The 22,798-nt window shown below is 38.4% G+C and overlaps 1 protein-coding gene across 2 annotated transcripts; it reads right to left on the bottom strand.

Moving 5' to 3' along the window:
- LOC107677784 (trichohyalin) lies at window positions 1–21,966 on the bottom strand. Of its 2 annotated transcripts, none has more exons than XM_016472807.1 (23): window positions 21,812–21,966; window positions 20,595–20,748; window positions 20,359–20,496; window positions 18,664–18,741; window positions 18,520–18,590; window positions 18,272–18,437; window positions 16,467–16,573; window positions 15,395–15,634; window positions 15,002–15,182; window positions 14,772–14,915; window positions 14,418–14,566; window positions 13,158–13,307; window positions 12,861–13,017; window positions 10,267–10,413; window positions 9,965–10,074; window positions 9,323–9,476; window positions 8,085–8,278; window positions 7,676–7,803; window positions 3,490–7,559; window positions 1,552–1,755; window positions 1,404–1,463; window positions 759–830; window positions 1–677 (listed from the first exon to the last, which is right to left on the bottom strand). In XM_016472807.1, exons 2-23 carry the CDS (start codon window positions 20,733–20,735, stop codon window positions 450–452), a joined length of 7,089 nt encoding a protein of 2,362 aa, XP_016328293.1. In that variant the 5' UTR covers window positions 20,736–20,748; window positions 21,812–21,966; the 3' UTR covers window positions 1–449. The 2 variants fall into 2 exon arrangements, with proteins under 2 accessions (XP_016328293.1, XP_016328294.1); XM_016472808.1 differs by having other exon boundaries at window positions 21,913–21,929.
- Between the last annotated feature and the right edge of the window lie 832 nt (window positions 21,967–22,798).

Genomic DNA, 22,798 nt, shown 5'->3' with positions numbered 1-22,798 from the left:
CAATATCCAAAAATGTGATTTTGAATCAAGTTTATTTAAAAAATGAAGATAAAAAAATAACCCACAGTATTACATTTCATTAAACAGATTGCTTATATTGCACACATAACACTGACAGAATAGCTTTGAAAAGTATTGTAAACACGGCTGCAAAGCTTTCAGCTGTAAAATTATCTGTAAATTATCTGACAGACGTAAACCTGACCTTTGCCAATAGTTAAAATAGATGCCTTAAGATATTTTGTAGTGGATTAGCATTTTAAGAATGATTTCCAACCTATTGAAATGCTTTTTTTTTTTAAATGCAAAGTAACAGTAAAACAATTTCAGACCCTGAGTGTGAAATAAATCGTAGGCTCGCAGCCAGAAATGACTTAATATTAAGTGCAAAAAATATAGCGTTAAATGAACTATATAATAGTCATAAGACATCAAGGAGTTTCATTTCTTTAGCTTTGGCTGAGAGACAATCGGAGCTCTTCCTCTCTGATGCTCCTGTCCAGCCTCTGTGTCTCTGACTCCAGCACTGAGGGGACGGGCCGCTGGGACACCGCAGCTAGAGACTCGTTCAGATCTTGTTTCAGGGACATCAGACTCTGGCTGTTCTTTAGAGAGCGGTCTATGAACTCTGCCCTGTGCTGATGGTCCACGGCCAACGTGAGACGAAGATGATGAACCTAGAAATTGGGTTTAAGTTTTGAGGCCATGTTATGTGTCAAAATACAAATGAACTGTTGAGTTAAGTGTTTAGAACGAACCTGTTCTTCCAGCTCATTGGCTCGGACTCTGAGACGCTTAAGCTCTTCCTTTTCAGTACCATCTGACAGGGCCTACATAGCACAATATTGAACTATTTTTGCTTTTCACTTGCAATTAACACTTAAAAGACACATAAAACAACTGATTGCAATAAAAAAGTTTGGTATTAGCATGTTACTAACAGCATTATTATTGTTAACTAAAACTATTATATAGGTTTCCGGTAAATGAAATACAGCTAAAATAAAAATAAAACAAATATTAGATAACTATTAGATAACATGGCAACTACACGAAATATAAGTAAAGCTACATAGAACTATTAACATGGAAAACAGAAAAAAAAAAAACGAATAAAATAACACAAGTTACATAAAAATGAAAAATCAAATTAAAAAGTAAAAAAGAAAACTGAAAATATAAATATATGGAAATTCAAAGCTAATCAAAATATCAATAAATATTATAAAAGTATACAAATAATACTAAAACAACACTGGTTGTTAAAGCTAACAAAAATATATTGTAATAAAAATAAAAATATATTCTACTAACAAATACTGGGTACTTCTGTGACAATCCATCACAGAAAGACAACCAGAACAAAACACAAATGTATTGCAAATGTATTCTCTCCATCATACCAGAACTCCAGCTTCTGTCTGTGACAGCTGATGCCTCAGTTTCCCCCTTTCCAGCTCAACCTGGTGATGGCCAAATATATACAGTAATCATGCGTATGAATCATTCTGACATCATAATATATGGTCCCTTTGTGAGTCGTGCACATACCTGTGTCAGCGTCTCTCTCAGGTGCTGTCGCTCAGTTCGTAGTCTCTCAATCTTCCTCTCCAGATGATTGTTTTTCTTCTGCAGAAGGTTCTGTTCCACCTCCAGTTCTGCCACGGCCCGCTGCATTGCCGAGAGACGCCCCTGCACTGCCAAGTCTGTCTCCACTTCATTTACAGACTGGGCCTTCGGTTCAAGCTCTTTCTCCTATTAATTTTGCCCAAAACAATTCAACATAAACGAAAAATTCACTGCATAGTGTTTAAAGGGGACATGTCATGAAAAACAGATTGGCCTCACTTTTTTGCACTGAAAGAGTAAATATTCTATGGATCAAAACAAGCTCCCTCCTCAGTCCACTCACGCCATTTATGGAAACTAAGCCTAAAACGGTCTAATTTCAAAATTGCCACACTGCTGATATCACACCCATGACTAGTCATGTTTACATTTTATCAACAGCTTACTCAAAATTCAGTCACATGGTAAGGGCATTTTTGCTGGTTTCACATTCAAAAAGGGTAGCCAATCATGTACATAAAGAAATCTTAAAGACACAGTAGCAACAAAAGCACATTTAATTAGGACACAAAGGGAGTCACAAATAATAGCAATAAAAAAGAATGACAACTGCTTTTGGTACAAGAAAGTAGAGCTCAAGAGAAAAAAAGAAGCTACAAAATGTACACTAATGTTTAAAAAGTTTTGGGGTCTGTAAAAAAAACAAGTTTTCTAAAAGAAGTCTCTAATGCTCACTCAGGCTTTTTTAATCAAAAGCACAGTAACAGTAATATTGTGAAATATGAATACAGTTTAAAATAACTTCTTAATTTTAAGATATTTTAAAATGTAATTTATTCCTGTGATGGCAAATCTGAATTTTCAGCATCATTACTCCAGTCTTCAGTGTCACATGATCCTTCAGAAATCATCTGAATATGCTGATTTGCTGCTCAAAAAAATCATTATTAATGTTGAAAACAGCTGTGCTGCTTAATACTGGAAACCATGGCACATTTTTCCAGGATCCCTGGATAAATAGAACATTCAAAAGAGCAGCATTTATTTGAAATATAAATCTTTTGTAACATTATAAATGTCTTTACTGTCCTTTTTGATCAATTTATTGCATCCTTGTTAATTAATTTCTTTAAAAAAACCTAATTGACCCAAACTTTTGAATGGAAAGGAAAATGGTCCATTTAAATTATTTTAGGATCACAATCCTGCTCAACTGTGAGTTCCAGATACTAGTCTTAGATAATTAAACTAATTTATCTATAGAGGTGCACTCAGTAATTTTTATTAACCAGCCAAATACTACTCACTTCCTCTGTAGCCCAGTGTTTCTGGACAGTTTCGGTCACAGAATACACAAATTATGGTTGATTGAAAAAAGGACATTTTGATGTTCTGTAACTGAAATCTTTAGCTTTTGCTGCATCCACACCAGTAGGTGTCGGAATAGAGTCCAAGGTCATATCAGCACAAATACACAAATATGTACTTTTATACTGCTGCCAAAAAGGTTATTTTAAAATTGTGGTTGGATCCATCTACCCCAGTTGGATTGACGTGGATGTCGTATTTGCTGGACGTTGCCCTTTTGGAGTGTACCACATCCAAAATACATGGTGCCACCAGAAAGACAATACAATTTTGGTTGGACCTTATTGATACTTTATCAGGCCTATTGAAATCCTGAGATGTACTTGTTATCCCGCTAATATTGTTTTGTAACATTGTATTGTAACCCGCTTGGTTTTTTTTGTGGTTTTTTTTCCATGTATATGGGCAGATCTCGGGCTCTGCTGTAAAAAGTTATAAATAAAAAATGTTAAATAAATAAAGAATTTAAAAAAAAAAGTACTTTTATCTGTGACCATAACGACATATTTTATGCTTGGTATTTTAAATTAAAGATGTCTCTGCCTTACTGACCTGTGATGTATCAGCTCCTGCCTGCTTTCTCTTATGCTCCTGCTGTTCCAGCCTCTCCTTATAGTAAATCAGCGTGGATTCAGTTTTCTCTAGAGCCGTCCTGACACGGTCCCTGTCTTTACTCAGCTCTTCAATTCGCTCTTTCAGAGCATATACCTCAACGTCCTTCTCTCTGAGGAGTCTGTCCCTCTCCTCCTTTTCTAAAAGGACAGTGGACATTTGTTCCTTTAGCCTTCCCCAGTCCCGAGTGTCTGGTGGTCCAGTTTTTATGTTCTCATTTCTTATTGTGGAGTGCAGTCTGTTGATCTCAGTCTGTAGGGTCTGAGCCTTGGTCTTCAATCTCTCGATTTCCTGTTCCTTTTTTGTAAGGTCCTTTCTAAGTGTGTCTGTCTCTAACAACTTGTCATGAAACTGATATTCAGCATTGATTTTTAGGAAGTCTGATAGAGTACCATGGCCACTATCCATCTTCATTCCATTGTTTTTCTTTTCAGATTCTCTAAGATTGCGTAAATCCTCTTCCATTTTGGTCTCAAGCTCTTGTTTCTCTTTCTCTAAGGTTTCTATTTCTTCCCTCAATATCTTGGTATTTCTTTTCTCATCTTCAAATTCATCTTGCAATCGAAGTTTTGCTGACTGTTCTTTATACGCCATTTCTCGAATACTCTCCAGCTCAGTTTCTTTGTCCTCGAGTCTCTCTGACAATAATTCTAGTTGTCTTATGTTTTGATCCTCCGCTTGCCGAAATTTCTCACTTTTTCTTTTCTCATTTTCATATTTCTCTTTCATCGATTCTATCTCCTTTTCCTTTTCACTCACTGTTTTTCTGAGGAGCTCCAATCCCTCTAACACACCTTGTTTCTCATTATTTTCTCGTTTGAGTTCCTCCCAGTCTTTACTCTCTCTTCTTCTGTCCTCTCTCAGTCTGTCCACTTCCTGTCTCAGCTCTCTGAATCTGTTGCTCAGTTCCTCTGCTTCTCTGGTCCTTTCTGCTGCCAAAGAGCTGAGTTCAGTCCTCTGATCTTCCAGGATGTCCATTCTAGCCTTCGCTCTGGTCAGCTCAGCCTCTCTCTGCTCTGCTACGCTCTTCATGGTCGCCAATTCTTCTTCTAGCTTCTCATGTCTTAGCTGCATTTGTTCCTTCTCTCGCAAACCTTCCTCATTTTTCTTTCTAAGATGTTCCTCTTGGAGGTGAAGGGCAGTCTTAAGCTCCTGTTTTTGCTTCTCTAACATCTGGACTTTGAGTAGAAGATCTTTGGCTTCAATCTGTGCTGCCCTAACACCTTCCTCTCTGCTTCGGACCAACTCATCCTTCTTTTCCTGCATCATGGACCGGAGTCTCTCTCCCTCACGATGACTCTCTTCTAGCAGTTCCTTCAGAGTCGCCATCTCTTGAAGGCCTGCAATCAGGCCCTCTCGCATCTTCTGGTTCTGCTCTTCTCGTTCCTGGATTTTTGACCTGGTTTCTTCTTTGGTTCTTGAAAGATTAACCAACTGTTCTTGTAAAGTATCCACCTGGGCAGCCAGTGCTTCTTTCCTTTCTTTTGCATCATTCAGCAAAGAGCTTATCCTGTCCTTGTCTCGCCTCTCTCGAAGCGTTTCATCTCTCAGAGCCTCAATCTCTCGCTCTTTCCTGCGAAGCTCTGCTGAGAGATGGTCTCTCTCCTCCTCCAGCTCTCGTACTCGGGCCCCAAGCTTTTCCATGCGTCCTGTCTTCTCCTCCATCAGGATATGCTGACCTTTTTGCAGATCCTCAAGCCTGGCTCTCAGCCTTTCCCCTACCATCTTTTCATCTCTCAGTTGGGTCTCCAGACGCCTCCTCTCATCTTCAATCTGACTCAAAGACCTCTTCAATCTTTGTTTCTCCTCTTCACTGTTCTCTACCCTGGATTCAAGCACTTGTGCTTCCCCTCGGCTCTCCTGCAGCAGTTGTGACAACCTTCCCAACTCTCCTAACCGTTCATCCAGTTTTCCCTTCAGCGTCTTCACCTCTTTGCCCTGTTCGCCTATAAGTTTCTTCATATCTTCAACAGTCTCCCTCTCTTGATCTCGCTCACGCCTGACCAATAGTAGCTCTTGATTACAGTCCATAAGTGTCTCCTCTTTCTCTCGATGTTGACGCTTTTCCTTCTCCAGTGCCGTTTCAGTCTCCTGTAGACTGCTTGAAACATCAAGATTCCTCTGCTCGGCTTCGTGCAGCTTTTCTCTCAGCCTTTTCATTGCTTCTTCCTCACGGTGGACTCTATCCCTTTCCTCTTTTTCTTTTTGTTGTAAACTCTTCTTCAGTGCCTGTGCCGCCTCCTCTGTGTCTTGTAGGAGGCCAGTTTGGCGTTCAAGGTCTTCTTGTTGCTCCAATCTTATTTTCCTGCCCTCCTCATTCTCCTGGTTCAGTTCATCAATCTTCAGTCTCAACTGCCTCAACTCTGTCTCCTTCTGAAGGAGCTCTCCTCTCAGTATCTGCTCCCTATCTCTTTCCTCAATCTCCTGTCTTTTCCTTCTCTCTTCTTCCCTTTCTTCTGAGTTCATCCGGTCTCGTTCCATCTCAATTAACTTGGCTTTGCACCTGTTCACCTCTTCGTGTTCTGCTTTGAGCTTCTGTTCGAACATCTTCTGTTCTTGTACAAGTTTTGCTTGTAATTCTTTTAGCTCACTATCTCTCTCATCCACCCTTTCTAGTGTCTCCTCTTTTTCTCGAATGACTGCCTCCATTTTGGTATTGAGATCTTCTAATTCTCTATTCAGTTGTTTCTCCTGTTCCTTAAGCTCCAGTTGCTTTCTGTCCACCTCTTTTTGTTTCTCCATCTCCTTCTCTTTCATCTTAGAGTTTTGCTCCTTTAGAAGTTTAAGTTGTTCGTCCTTCTGCTCAACATCAGCCTCTAGTTTCTCTATGATTACCTCTAATGACTGAATTCTACCTTTGAGATCACCAATGTCCTCTTCTCTCTTTTGTACCTCTTCCTCTCTTTCTCTAAGAAGCTCTCTTAGTTCTGTCCTCTCTCTTTCAGCAACCCGGTTTACGCTCTCCTTCACTTTTTCTATGTTGTCAGCTCGTCTCTTCCACCACTCCACATTGTCTTTCACCTCTTTCAGTCGCAGTTCAAGAGTTCTCTTTTCTGTGGACAACATAGTTTGTAATTGTTCAACATCTTTATCTCTTTCTTCCACGAGTAATGAGATATGTTCTTTCTCTCTCATCAGTTCATCAATTCTGCTTTTGAGCTCTATCAAGTCTCCATCTTTCTGTTCTAACTGTCTTCTACACCGCATATCTTTCTCCCTCTCTTGCTCATCTCTTTTGTTTTGTTTGGTTTCATTTTCTCTTATTTTCTCCATCTCTCTCTCTTTCAGTTGAGTGTTGTGTTTCTCCAGGGCTTCTAATCTACTCTCCAAGGTCTCTTTCTCTTGTAACTCTATTTCCAGACGCTCAATTGTTCTCTCATGTGATTGGACTTTAAATTTTAACTCTTCGATATCCTCTCCTCTCTTTCGTATTTCATCCTCCTTATTTTTCAGCAGATCAGACATCTTTGACTTCTCTCTCTCTATGATCTTGAGGTTTTGACTTTCTCTTTCCACACTTTCTATAAACTTCTGATTTAACTCTTCTTTCTCTCTCTGAACCTCATTTTCTCTCTCCTTCCATCTCTCAATCTCATCACACGCTTCTCTCAGTCTTAGTTCAGCTGTTTTCTGCTCTGCTGCTGATTTCGTTTGTAGTTTCTCAAGTTCTGTGTTTCTTTTGTCTAAGATGTCTGAAAGCTCTTCTTTTTCTTTTAACAAACGATCAATCTTGTTCCTCAGTATCTCCACTTCTCCATCTTTCTGGCCAAGTTCTGCATTCAGAGCTTCTCTCTCTTTTTGCCATCTTTCTCTCTCTATTTTGCTCTCTTCTGCTTGTACTTTGTTTTTCTGTGATTCTTGCTCAACATCTCTCTGAATCCTCTTGCATTCTGACTGCCAGTTTTCTATATCTCTTTCACTCTTCCTTCTTTCCTCCGTTGATTCTTTTCTTTCCCACTCTCTTTGTGCTGTCTCTCTCTCCAAGTCGGTCTGTAGACACTGAATCTCTCCTACACAATTTAGAGAGAAAAATGTTAAATTTTTATTACACATACAAATACACTAACATGTTAAGCCAGTAAAGTGAATAGTCAATGAGAAATTTATTATAATAAAACAGTCCAACCTTGCAAGACATCTTTGGTCTGTGTCAGCGTTTCCACCTGTGTTTGCAGATGACTGCACTGCATCTCCAGACCTGAGGCCTGTTCCTGAACCTGAGCAATCTGCTTTTGGAGGCATGCTACCACACCTCTGAAGAGAGACAGCAGCAGGTTAGAAACTAATAGGGGATTGGTACTAATATGGTTCAAACAATTGATTCTGATCTAGTTATACAGATCTAACATAAAATAGTTGATGTTGGTTTTAAAGGTAACAACCTAGCAACTTGACAAAAAGGATGACGCTTTGATGACAAAAATAGGTTTAAATATGTTTAACAAAAAATGTCCTCATAAAGCTTGAAAAGACTAGTATGAAAGAATACTGAGCTGTTAGTATGTTGTTTTATGGGAAACTCTGTTTCATTATACCCGAGTTCCTCTTTGACCTGTGTGAGTTCCTCCTCCTCTCTCTCCAGTGAACACACTATGTCCTCTAGTCTCTGGTTCTCTCTGATTAGGTCGTCTCGCTCTCGTTCAGCTCTTCTCTGCTGCTCTGCTGCTTTGAGCAGTTCTGCCTGGACACTCTGCAACTCCTTCATCATCATGCTGCACTGCTCAGTTAACTGAAACATAAGCACATCATCACTGTCCGTGAGTAGACCCAAAACATTAAGTATTCGAAAACAGGAAAATACGTGTACTGAATAATATACACTAAATCCCATCATTATCAAAAACCTAGGGTGATCAGGACTCAATCAATAGTCTTTGTTATGGAATGTTTATGTATATGTGTTTGTGTGGGTTGGTCTGTTTTGTGTTACAGATCCTACTGGACAAACAGCTTGTCATTCTTCATCATGGAAGATAACGCTCTGGTACATGCTGCCAATCACCTTTCACCGCATCTGTTTAAATAGCTGTATTTCCTCCGTACCGTCAGCTTTTTGGTCATTTTGTTGCTTCACTGTTACTGTGTTGTACACTCCTTGTTAATGCAAATCTGCGATTTTGTAATTACTGCACATGCTGTTACAAGACTTTACTATATGTGTGTACTATACTTGACCAATACATTCTGATATTCAAGTTCAAGATATATAAATGTTTACCTATGCATAAATAAAAATAAATAAATAAATTTAAAAAAAAATTACAAAAAAAAAAAAAATTACAACGGTATGCAAACTGGAGCGGATCGAGTGTGTTGGGGAGGCTGGTTTTGATGTTGTGCATGACTAACCTCTAACAATAATGTAAGCTGTATACTTACATTATTGCGGATGTAAGTATACAGCTGTTTTCCTCCGTCTTCTCAAGTCTTTATGTTGTGTGTTTTTATGCCATTTCACCTTATATTGCACAGCTACTCAACAAACAAATTATTGTACGATTATTTTACAATTATATATTAATTTCACAATAAGTGAAATATTTCATTATTTGTATTGTTCTACTTAAAAAGAAATTATTTTTTATTATTTTATTATATTAAGTAAAATATGTTGATTTGATTAATACACACACATACATATACAAAGAGAAAGAATTACTTGGAAACTTGTCAACTTGCACCTAGTTAGAACACAATGTTTACTTTTCAAAAATGTACTCTTTTGTGTGCTGAATCTAGTTTGCAAGCAGTCAGTATTGTCTGAGTTTCTCACCTCTGCAATCCTTTGTTCATTATTCTTCTTCTCTTCTGTGAGAGCAGTCACCTCCCTCTCTCTGTCCTCCCTCTCAGTCTCCAGCTCATTCTCCAGCTCTCTCTCCCGGTCTCGGAGCTGCTGCAGAGTTTTCAGATCCGTCTCTCTTCGTTCCCTGGAACGCAGTGGGATCATCAACACAACTGAAGTGAAGAATCACTGGCTGTGAAAACACAGGGCCAGCATACTACAGCCAAATATAACAGCTGTTGAGATAAACTCAGACATTTATAGTGTCATCTAAAGCCCCATGTATTCATTAGTATTCCTACCAAACTCATACCAGCTCATTAGGGACTTGATTAGCTGCCATTTAGAGTCACAGACACACTTCATCTATAGATTTTAAACTGCCTATTACACAAACATATCTTACTCTGCCTTGCGCATAACAAGGAGGTAAAGGGTAGGCAATATAAACAATATTTATATCAGGATATTCTTAGTTTAGCGGTGTTATAATATATTAAATACATTCTTTTTAATTTTGCATTTCCATCATTATAATAATGAAGCTTCCAAGCTAACATACTCCGCACTTCATAATATATCTACAGCCTTTTCATCAGCTGACTTTTAAATATGTCCCTCTGTTTCACAAACCTTAATTCGTTGGCCTCTAGAGACGAGGTCTTCACTTCTCTGCGCAGACCTGCCATCTCTGCGCCACATGCCTGGATCTGGGCCTGGGCTTCTGCCACCTCCGTCTCCAGCTGAGGGGTCAGGAAAACAAAAATCACACCTCTCATCCCTCCATCCCAAACCCGGCCCTACCAGCAACTCAATCTGGCGCTGGATCAAGTAATTAAAGGCAAGAGGCCTGTGACAGCTTGCAGGGATTTGGTCACGTCCCTAGGCAGTGTAAGTGATCTATGCTAAAGATGGGCTAAACCTGCGTGCCAGACCTGCAGAGCACGAACACTGAGTTCTCTCTTGTCCTTGGCCAGAGCTTCATTTAAAGTAGCCATCTTCTCCAGGGCATCTCGACCTTCTGCCAGCTCCCTCTTGAGCTGGGTATGACTGGAAGACAGGGCCAGTAATGACTCCCGTGCCTGGAAGGGAGGAGAGAGGGAAAATGGAGGACAACATAAAGGAACGATTGAGAGAATAGGTACAGAATAGGAAACTACACAACTCGGACAAAACTCCATCGGTTCATTTTAACAGGCAGAATTGTCTGATGTCCCAGGGCCAGTGTGTGAGAGTTTTGGGCAAATTGACACAGCTGTTTTGCTTATGTATATGGTATACACTCACAAGCCATGTAGACATGGTCAAGACGATCTGCTGAAGTTCAAACAAAGCATCAGAATGGGGAAGAAAGGTGATTTAAAACTGCAGGCAAATCAGATTTTTTCCTCAAATCATATCTTTTCATGCAGACTGTCCACACTATTAATTTCAAGTGATCAAATCAGATGTTTGTGTCCAGACATAACAACCTATCTGCATGGATTGCTTTGGTAACACACACATATGTGCAGGATGCAGGAAAAATTATCTTTTCACTCTTCAAATAAGCGCACTGTCAAGTTGCAGTGCAGAACTGGTATATATTGTGATGTTCCATGCTATAGTTAGAGCTGGCTTCAGCCTCGTTCAAATACTATATGAACCAACTCCAAATGTGGTTTGAATCAGATTTTTCCAGACTTTTCAAAAATCTAAACATGCAAAAAAGAATAAAGGATTTTTGCTGGCAGTCCGAACATAGTGACTTTGAATGTGGCATGGTTGTTGGTGCCAGACGGACTGGTCCGAGTATCTCAAAAACTGCTAATCTACTGATATTTTCATGCACAAGCATCTCTAGTGTTTACAGAGAATGGCCCGAAAAAGAGAAAATATCCAATATCCAATATTTTGTGGACAAAAATGCCTTGTTGATGCCAGAGGTCAGAGGAGAATGGCCAGAGTGTTCGAGCAGATAGACCTCAAATAACCACTTGTTACAAACGAGGTATGCAGAAGAGTATCTCTGAATGCACAACACGTTCAACCTTGAAGCAGATGTGCTACAGTAGCAGGAGACCACACCAGGCGCCACTCCTGTCAGCTAAGAAGAAGAAACTGAGGCTACAATTCCCACGGGCTCTAAAATTGGACAATAGTAGATTGGAAAAAGGTTGCCTTCTCTGATGAGTCTTGATTTCTGCTGCCATATTCAGATGGTAGGGTCAGAATTTGGCATAAAAAACATGGTTCCATCCTGTCTTCGATCAACGGTTCAGGCTGCTCGTGGTGTAATGGAGTGGGGGATATTTTTTTGCCACACTTTGGGCCCCTTAGTACCAAATGAGCATCGTTTATGCGCCACAGCCTACCTGAGTATTTTTGCTGACCGTGTCTAACCCTTTATGACCACAGTGTACCCATCTTGTGATGGCTACTTCCAGTATGATACGTGCCATGTCACAAAGATAAAAAAAAAAAATCTCAAATTGGTTTACTGAACATGACAATGAGTTCACTATATTCAAATGGCCTCCAAAGTCACCAGATCTCAATTAAAAAAGCACCATTGGGATGTGGTGGAACGGGAGATTCACATCATGTATGTGCAGCCGACTGTGTGATGAAATCATGGCAATATGGACCAAAACAGCACCTTGTTGGATCTATGCCATGAAGAATTAAGGCAGCTGGAGTCAAAAAGAGTCCAACCCTGTTCTAGCAAGGTGTACTTAAAGGGGTCCTATTATGCTCTTTTACAAAGTCTTGATTTTGTTTTGGGGGTGTACTAGAACAGGCTCTCATACTAGGTTGTTCGAAAAACACATTATTTTTCTCATATTTTACATTATTACAACACCTCTCTCCCCAGTCTGGCATGAACGGCTCGAATAGTTCCTGTATCAAATGAAGGCCCGCCTTCTGAAATACGAAATGTGCTGTGATTGGTTAGCTGGGCCAGTGTGTGTTGTGATTGGCAGCACTCGGCGCCTGGTCGGGAAATGGCATGCCCCTTACCATAGCCGCCTGCGAGCTTCAGTGTAAATATTGCATCAAAATCAAATCAATTTGAGCACGATTTAAACCCGGATGATTGTAACCAGTCTAAGTCAGTCTGCTCTGGGAAAGCTAGCGTGTCTCCGACATGTAAAATTTTTTTTTTTTTTTTTTAGAAATAAATACTTTTATTCAACAATGACGCATTGAATTGATCAAAAGTGACAGTAAAAACATTTATAATATTACAAAACATTTATTTATGTCAAATAAATGCCGTTCTTTTGAACTTTCTATTCATCAAAGAATCCTAAAAAAAAGTATCACAGTTTCTACTAAAATATTAAGCTGCACAACTGTTTTCAGCATTGATAATAAGAAACGTTTGAGCAAATCAGTATGAAATATTGTAGTAATATTTAACATTATGACTGTTCTTACCATACCGACCTCAAACTTTTGAGCAGTAGTGTATATAAGTGGCTAGGTTTTGCTGAAATTGTGAGAATGATTTGTGGCAATCACGCCTCTCTCCACTCTATCAGTTTACCTTGAGTAAGGAATCTTTAGTGTCTGCGGCCTCTTGCTCAGCTCGTGCTCTGTCCAGCTTCTCTCTCTCTAGCGCTCCCTGCAGGCTGTGCATCTCCAGACGGGTACGAGTCTCTCTCTCGCACAGCTGAGTGGTCTCTAGCATCTCTGTCTCCATGCTGATTTACAAATAAACCTTATCAGAGTTATTTACCAGCAGAATATGGCATGATGAGCATGACTGAACAGGGCTCTAATGACACGCACATCCTAAATGAATTCTGCATAATGTTAAACGGTGATTGATGGACAAGCATACCGTTTCTGTCTCTCTCTCTCCAGCTGGATTCTCTCCTCCTCCTCCTTCTCTCTCTGTCGTCTCAAGTGTTCATTCTCCTGTCTCAGCTCCTCAGCGAGTCTCTCAGCCCCTTCTATCTGACTGCGCAAACTAGTCACCATTTCCCTCTCACTGTCACACACACACACAATGTCAGTTTTACAATTATGGCCAATAGCAATTAGCTAATAATTATTTGTAGTGGCCGCTAACAAAATTCTATACCATCTTGTTAAAAAATACATTAACGTTTAAAAGTCTGGGGTAAGATTTTTAAAAAATGTTTTATTTATATTTTATCATAATATAAATATATATTTTAGCATACATTTTATATTTTATATATATTTGTGTAGTTTTATTTATTATTTGATCAAAAATACAATAAAAACACATTTATTGTGACATATTTGTACAATTTAAAATAAAATAACTGATTACTGTGATGGCAAAGCTGAATTTTCAGCATCATTAATCCAGTCTTCAGAGTCACACGATCAAATCATTCTAATATGCTGATTTGGTGCTCAAGAAACATTTCTTCTTCTTCTTCTTATTATTATTATCAATGTTCAAAGTATCAATATTTTTGTGAAATCATTTTCTTTTTCAGGATTCTTTGATGAATAGAAAGTTCAAAATAACAGAATTTACTTGAAACAGAATTGTTTCTATTATAAACATAATATTATACATGCATTTACTGTCACTTTCGATTTCGATCAATTTAATGTGACTTTGCTGAGTAAAACTAGTAATTACTTTCAAAAAATATTTTACTGACCCCAAACCTTTAAACAGTACTGTAAATAAAAAATAAACCACTACATTCACTCATTTCAATTTTAAAACAGTGAATTTGGGTATTGCAATATTATAACATACAATATGAAAAATATTCCTAATTTCAATTTTTACATTCAACAGTGTTATTAAATTATAGGCATTTTTAAAGATTATTTTTAAGTGAGAGTTAGATTAAAATGTAAATGATAAAGAAAGGAGATAAACTAAAATGAAATATCCAATAGCGATCGGTACCACTAAATAAATAAAAAAAACTTTAGCTGATAATCAATATGGTTCAAATATTTTGTAAATAACCTAAGATGCTATATTACAACACTTTTTAAAATACAGTTGATCACTTAGATTAACTGCTAAAGGTAGCCTTCAGGAATATTGAAAGATAAAAGTGTATTTGTATGAATTTGTATAATGAGATAATCAAGCATTCTTCACCTGTTCAGTAGTTCTTGTGTGTGTTTTATCTGCAGTGCTCCCTGATCTGTCTGTTCCTGAAACTCTGCTCTCTCACTCTCCAACTGCATGATTCTCCGCTCCAGTGATTCTTTCTCTGTTCCAAGTCTACGCAGGCTCATCTGAGCATCCTGACAAAAAGATTTGGCTTACTAAGAGGTTACATCAGCCAAAAAGGAAAGTAATTTTAAAGAACATGTTATTTTATTTAGATAAAAGACGATAAAGCCATTCTTTTTGTTTGGAAAACCATGCACTGATTAATTGTTCACAATAAGACCCGGAACATGTATTAAGAAAGCAAACGGGGCCAATTCTGATTTCACACTGACCAACCTGTACTTCCTGTTGTCTCAACTGCAGGGCAGTCTCCGCTTGAGCGATGACAGAGAGGACAGAGGACAATCCTTCACTGGACACATCGTCTGAAGACAGAGAGCTTGACTGTCCGCTCATCTGCTGAGAGCCGAGAACCCTTGACTGGACAAAAAGACAGAGAACACATTAATTAATTCATGCTTCACTAAAATAAGGACAATTTATTTCCTGTTTTTAATCGGACTCACCAGTGTCGTGACAGCATGTCTGACAGACTCGAAGTTTCTCTCCATTTCTATCTGTCTCTCCCACTTCCTTTCTCGATCTTTTTCTCTCTCCATCTCCTGCCTGTGTCTCCTCTCCATCTCTGCCTCCTGCTTCTCCCGTTCAGATTCAAGAGCCTGTATTGTCATATTCAGCTCTGTGATTCTGAAAAAATCAAAGTATAACATCAGTATACTGAAACACTGTAATTAACACAAAACTATAAGTAAATATTTTTTGAATGATGTGTAAATGTGTAAACAAAACAAGGAATCAGAATTCTAAATCAATTTAATCACCAGCAAAACCATTGCAAATATATTGTGAATACTTGAAATAATGCAGTGGAATTAATGTTGCATGATTTCTGTAATGACCTGTTCCTGAGTTCCAGGGTCTCTGACTCAATGTCAGCTTTTAATTCAGTCGACTTCCTCTCGCCAGTTTGTTCATGACTGAGATCATCAAGAGACAGCGGCCCCTGGGAGGAGGAGAGCAGTTGCGCTGTAGTGGAGTGGCCTACAGAGGAGTCATGGGGCATCATGGGAACTGATCGAGGAGAAGAGAGGAGAGATGAGGAGAGACGAGAGAACTCAGCTCTCAGCTCCCACAGGTCTCTGTAGCACAAAAACACAACACATGCACACTTAACAGAAGGTATAGAGAATACATACACTACTGTTGGGGTCAGTTTTTTTTTTTTTTTAGAAAAAAGGAAACACTTTAGTATAGGGACCAATTCTCACTATTAAATAGGCCTAGTTGCTTATTAGCATGTCTATTATTAAAATATTGGCTGTTTATTAGTGCTTATAAAGCACATATTCTGCATGACCATATTCTACATCACTAATCCTATCCAATACCTAAACTTAACAACTACCTTACTAACTATTAATGAGTAGCAAATTAGGAGTTTATTGAAACAAAAGTCGTAATTAATGGTTTGTTAATAGCGAGAATCGGACCTTAAAATAAAGTGTGACTGAAAAAAAGACTTTTATTCAACAAGGACACTTTAAATTGATCAAAAGTGACAGCAAAGACATTAATCAGTTAATATTAATAATACTAAGCATTAAATATAAAAAAAAATATTACGTTTGTTTTTAAGTTTTTAAACTGTGAACATAAGAAATGTTTCTTCAGCAGCAAATCAGCATATTAGAACGCTTTATTAATCATGTGACTGAAAATTCAGCTTTGCCATCAGAGGAATAAATTACATTTTAAAATATATTTGAATAAAAAAAAAAAGTTATTTTAAATTGCAATAATATTTACAACATTACTGCTTTCAATTACTGTTTTTTCAACCTTCTTTCAAAAACATTAATCTTACTCACCCCAATCCTTTGATTGGTAGTGTATTTTCAACTAGCCTGATGCTAAGATGTCCATATTTTTGCTTTTGAAAACATAAATGAGTTTTTTATGTTGTGTCCTCACTTGTCAGTAGCCGTCTTCAGAGAGTGACACTGGCGTTTGAGAGTGACTACACGTCCCCACAAAGTCATCAACCTGGTCTGCTCCTTCCCTATGTAGCCTGTTAAAGCCTGTATTCAAAATAAAGATACAACAAATTTAACAAAACTGAATTAAAAAATAAGTCAAATATTGCTTATATTGCATCAATGAAACCAGTACATGCTGTTTTTGCATTGTGGATCATCTGAAGTGTATAGTTTATCATAAACATGTGGTAGCAAAGTCAGTGTACGCCACAAACACTCATCCATCTGTGTCTGTCAGTCGAACAATGAGAAAACCTGAAGCAGCAAGTGCAGCAACATCTCCCTGCTACATTTGCAGAGCCTTTCTCTGTACATTCAGACTGAGCAAGAGAAATCATTGTGCCAATGATAATGTTTACAACTGCAGAGTTGTGAGAAAATGCTGAATGTGGATATCACAGACGTCTGAATGATGCCATCTTTACTGCATGATAACACCATTGAGTTACCATTTGCAGCCATTGTCAAATAAAGTATATTTTAAAACATTTGTGCCTTAAAATGTAATGTGAAATATGGTCACAATCTTTGAGGTTATTTTAAAATAGCTAACAAGGATTTAGTTAAAAAGTACTGAATAAAACTCACTTCTGTAATGTCTTTTCACTCACATCCACTAATGGAAGACACACACTCAACTTTGTGTGTCACTGCGCAGTTGCTTGGTGACTAGGCATGGGCCGGTATGAGATTTTGACGGTATGATAACCTTAAGCAAAAATACCTATGCCTGCTACAGTATTTTTCTCTGTGCGTCCGTCTTCAGCGTCTCTGGCCTGTGTTAACGGGCGTTTACAGACTTCATATTTTCACATAAATGACATTTGGAAAACGATTGCATTGCAACGCAGTTTGTGCAAGTCCAGAACAGAGACGAGTTGCTTGCAATAAGACAAAAAACGGCCGGTTGCCGATCGCGTAAGTTCCAGGGGCAGCTCCTTAAGTTCGGCCATCCTACACAGTACACACGTGACTGACCGCTCGCTCGCACCAACAGGAGGAGGAGGGTCGTGTTACTCTCTACACTGCACTCAACCTGAGGGATTCCTACACTTTCAGTCTTTGAGGAGACATGAAAAACAGCGCATAACGAAAAATTTCAGCGGTTTTGAAACCGTGACATTTTCACATCGCGGTATACCTTGAAACCGGTAATCGGCCCATGCCTATAATGGTGACAATATATTGCAGCAGGTTCCCTAATGCACTGATAAAATCCTCTGAAAAACTGAGCCATTGCTAAGCAACTACCAAAAGCTCATGAACCTGTTGTAAGGCCATATGCATGCACACACTGCATATTTCAGGACCGACAACTGCATTTAATGCTGCACCTTGAAATTACTGTAATTACGAGATGACAACACAGAGATTTTGCTGCATTTACATCTTCAGAAATTATCTGTTTCTATGGCAACACTTATAATGTCAGAAATGGATTTTGCTGTGGCAACATAAAACCTCTTTTTTATATGATGTCACAAAAGTCAAGTGGGAGAAGGCGGAGCTTACATATAAACTGAGTTTCTATTACAGTCCCTATTGAAAAGGAGCAACTAAAAGAGAATAAAGATAACTTTTTATAGATTTACATTTACACATATCACTGTTGCTTCTTCCAATACGAAGTGTTTCCAGTACATTTAATATTTAATCAGTATGTGTGTCGATCTCTAGACCTTTCCTATTAAATATACAATTATATTATTTATTTTATTATTTATAATATTTATTCCTCACCTCTTTCTCTTTTTGCCAATCAATTTCCTTCTGCACCACCTCCTCCACCGCTTTGGACCAATCGGCTGTTAGCTTTCGTAGGTCGTCCCGCAGGGCTTCATTAGCCTCTGTTGATTGGCTGAGCTGACTCCGCAGAATAGTGCTGACCTCTGAGAGCCCTAAACATCTGCTCCGGTGAACAAACACAACTCAGTCACAGGAATTCAAGCTCTGAAGACATAATAATAGTATTTACACTGCTCCCGCACCTCTGCTGTTCCTCCTCCAGCCTGATGAGGGTGCTCTCCAGTGTGTCACTGCGTTCATCCCGCAGCATCCTCTGTGAAATGCACAGCATTAATGTGGCGCTCACAGATCTCCAGGAAAACACTGAGAACTGTTGCTCGTCTCACCTCTCTGATCCTCAGCTCTCGCTCCTCACTAATCGTCTGCTGCTCCAGAGTCTGACAGCGAGCCCTGTATTCCAACACCTGACATGCATGAGCACATACCAGTGAGAGACTGTCTGTATGAACTGAAATATGATTGGTCCTCTTAAATGGCTAGGTTAACGAGGCATTCACATAAACAGCGTTTTTTTTGCTGACTGATTGTAGAGGCTGTTCTAGATGCCCTAACAACTGGCCATAAAAAATGTACAAAAAATGTTCAGTTTGACAAGGAATCTGTTTTCTTGATGTTAAAGAACATGAGGAAAGTGTTGTATAGCAATGCATGATATCATGAACAAGAAAGACAAGTGATTATCAATTAAAACATGCTTCATGTTTCCAACTATATTCCTGTATGTGGGCAGTGGTAAATCAAATAGAGCAGCACTTTCAGACTAATAAATTTCCAAGATTTTTCCATGACTTTTCCCGTTTTTTGTTGAAACTTGAATCAAATTTTTAAAAATAATTTTACAGAGATCATATTCAGAAATAGTATTTCTAGCTTAAGAACTGACATTACTGGATATGATATATTGACTATGAAAATTTAAATGGGTTTTGCATAACCTTTTAAGACCTTATTCATTTCTTCGATATTTCCAGGTTTCCAGAAGCTGTGGGAACCCTAATATTACCATCTCCTTCATCTTGCCTTTCCTTGACTATGCGTGCTCTCAGTGTCTTCACTTCTACTGGTAGTCACCCAATAACATGACTGTTCATTTGCAAAAAGCAGTGGTTTTCAACCAAGGGGCCAGGGCCCACCTCAGAAAACTTCAAAGGAGGCATCAACAGTGTTGGGGGTAACGCATTACAAGTAACGCGAGTTACGTAATCAGATTACTTTTATCGTTGTGTGTGCTGTGTGAACATGATGTTACTGTAGTTCTAGACTAAATGTGAATGTGCATTAATTCATCCTACTCACAAAAAAACAGATTTAGTATTCATCAAAATGAATTAAAACAGTGAAATGCAAACTCAGAATATGACTCAAACCTGCAAGAATTAAATATGTTAAAAAGTAACGCGAAAGTAACACAAAAGTAACGTAAGGCATTACTTTCCATAAAAAGTAACTAAGTAACGTAATTAGTTACTTTTTTATGGAGTAACGCAATATTGTAATGCATTACTTTTAAAAGTAACTTTCCCCAACACAGGGCATCAACATGACATAAATGATTTAAAATAAGAAAAAACTAGTTTTGAAATAAGCCAAAACAACTAATAATCAAGAAAGTTATTATTTTTATTCAGCCCAAACTTCTGGAATACTAAAATGTAATTAAATTAACTTGAATTAGTTTAGTTGCTTATTTTAATCTGGGGCTTCAAATATTGTTGTGGACACTGGTGTCAAAAAGGTTGAGAACCAACTTCATTCAACTTTGTTGCTTCACTGGACAAAGTCACTGTTGTTCATGTCATGCAATGACTAACACTGTTAATAAAGAACTTCCATTCACACTGTCACTGCAAATCACTGTAAGTATGAATTCCCCTTAAATGTTTTAGATCTAGAACAATTTAAGATCCATGATATGAATACAGAAAGATTAAATCCCACAGGGACCTTCGCCATCACTATTAAAGGACTTACAGTACATGAAGTATTATTAAAGTTGCGATGAAGTTGCTGTAAGTTCAGACCTTGTTCTGAAGTTTATGAATGAGCAGAGCCTGTCTGGCTTCTCTCTCTCTGCCCTCTCTGAGCTTCCTCCGCCATTCTCGCTGCTCATCGTCCAGACGCACTGATAATGACAGAGAAGGGTCCAGCGTCTGAGACAGCTAAACAGCATGGGTACAAACAGACAGACAGATCATAAGTTTGCCATGTGTTCACTCTGTTATTGATGGACCAGACACATCACTGGCTCCTTCCTCACCCTGTCAGTCAAAGCTTGAGCTCGAGACTCAAGCTCCTCCCTCTCCGCTCTGCTCACTGCCAACTCATCCTGCAGACGTGATAACTCCGCCCTCAGCTCCGCCCTCTCCTCCTGCCAGCCAATCAACAGTTCTGATTCCATAGCCAGCCATCAGCTGTGAAAAATACAAACATTTATTTAGATGAAATGATTAAAGGTAACATGATTAAAAATTTTACACAAAATTAGATTAGATTAGATTCAACTTTATTGTCATTGCACATGTAAAATGGTGGTATTGATGTAATCCATTACAGAGGAGGTATAGATATCAATGTCCGTGTGAGAGTCACAGGCAGCCTGAGAAGCAAACATACTCCAGTCCGTGTATTGAAACCTGTCCTGAAGTAAAGAGTCTGCTCCTGTTGGCCACACTTTGATGGTCCTCATTGATGGCTTCACACGGTTGATGAGGGGTGAATACTTAGGGGTGAGAAACAAAGAAAGGTGATCAGACTGTCCCAGGTGGGGGAGGGGGGTCGCGATGTAAGCTCCATCAATGTTTGTGTAAACATGATCCAAAGTTTTGTCTCCTCTAGTGTGGCAAATAAACATTACACACAAAAAAATGTAGGACAAGACCCATCAGGAATCGATCTGATTGTGAAAAACAGTCACTGTGGTCATTGGTTAGAGGGTAGAGGATTTTTTTTTAGAATTCACAGTCACAATTTTTTTATAAGAGATTGACAGGACAAGTATTTTCTGTATTTAGAATAGCATGCACTGATAAATCGCTCACAATAAGATCAGGAACATATTTTAAGAAAGTACTTATGGTCCATTTTCATTTCATCAGTGATAAAAATAAAGAACTAAAGCATGGTGGAAACTCAAACATCTACTATGAAGATTGCAGATCACCTGTATCTCTTTCCAGCATTAAATGGCTGGTATTGCAGACTAAGATTACCAGTTATGGGACTCTCCTGACTGTATGATGTAAAATTACATGATAGCATTGGCAGCTTGGAGTGCCTCAGGCTTTAGTTCTTTCATTCAGGTGTAATCTTAAAAGTATGTAAGTACTTCAATGACTGATTCAGATATCCGCAACATATTTATATAACATATACATATACTGCATGTAACGGAGAGTTCTTAGTCACTGTGTAGCAGAGAGCTTTATTTGCTTTATTAAGTCTCTGTTAAAGTGCAAATATAAAGTAGTAGCTTACTTTTGAAAACACGGATTACTTGACTGTGTCCATTCCCGTGTTGCGGTCTAAAAAAACACGCAAAACCTCGGATATGCGCGTTTTTGATATTGTTTTTCTACCTTCCTGCAGCATCCGGTTTTGAAACTGTAAAGTCGAGTGTTTTGAATCAGCAGCCGCGTGCGTCAATGCGCTTGCTGTGAACAGCGCCACCACGCGACGCGGAGACACGCGTTTACCATCTGTTTACTGCTGTATGCTGAACATTTGGCGTGATATTATCTAGTCGAGTCTCTTCAGATTTGCTAACTGGATAATCAGTAGCTAAAAGGTCTGCTATTAAGCAACAGGTTTGGTTTTTGATATTAGATATGGATGATTATACTCAACAATTCTATTAAGATTATACAATAACAATACAGAAACTCATTAGTTCTCAGATTAATAACATTATAAAATAATGTAATTATATTTTAGAATAACATACAATCATTATTTTATTTTAATAATTATTTTAATTATTTAATTGAGTTTTTAATCTATAATTTCTGTTGTTTGTTTGTTCGTTGGATGAACTATATAGAGTATTGAATCTTAAAGGAGTCCTATTATGCTTTTTCACTTTTTCAACTTTAGTTAGTCTGTAATGTTGCTGTTTGAGCATAAAAAAGATCTGCAAAGTTACAAAGTTCAAAGTCCACTTCAAAATGAGATATTTTATTTAACAGAAATCACTTTTCAAGAACTACAACGAACGACTAGTTTGGACTACAACGCATATTTTCTGGGATTTGTGATATCACAAATATCGACGAATGGGACGAGACCTGCTTGAGCTGCACTAGAGAAGGCAACGAGTGTTATCACTGTGTCTGAGACATGCTAGTTTTCCCAAAGCAGACTAACTTGTAGTGGTTACAATCATCCGGGTTTAAATCGTGCTCAAATTGATTTGATTTTGACGCAATATTTACACTGAAGCTAGCAGGTGGCTATGGTAAGGGGCAT

Source organism: Sinocyclocheilus anshuiensis, unplaced genomic scaffold (genome assembly GCF_001515605.1).
Source record: "Sinocyclocheilus anshuiensis isolate Anshui unplaced genomic scaffold, SAMN03320099.WGS_v1.1 scaffold1145, whole genome shotgun sequence".
Classification (NCBI taxonomy): domain Eukaryota; kingdom Metazoa; phylum Chordata; class Actinopteri; order Cypriniformes; family Cyprinidae; genus Sinocyclocheilus; species Sinocyclocheilus anshuiensis.
Note: the sequence above shows the minus strand (reverse complement) of the source record. Positions and strands in the feature narration are given on the sequence as shown.

Bases quoted from the DNA above. Each gene is read 5' to 3' on its own strand.
- LOC107677784 (XM_016472807.1), bottom strand. From the start codon at position 20,735: ATGGAATCAGAACTGTTGATTGGCTGGCAGGAGGAGAGGGCGGAGCTG. The intron at 18,591-18,663 runs GTGAGACGAGCA...TGCATTTCACAG, and splicing joins GAGAGCTGAGGATCAGAGAG to AGGATGCTGCGGGATGAACG. The intron at 1,756-3,489 runs GTCAGTAAGGCA...CAAAATTAATAG, and splicing joins CAGGAGCTGATACATCACAG to GAGAAAGAGCTTGAACCGAA.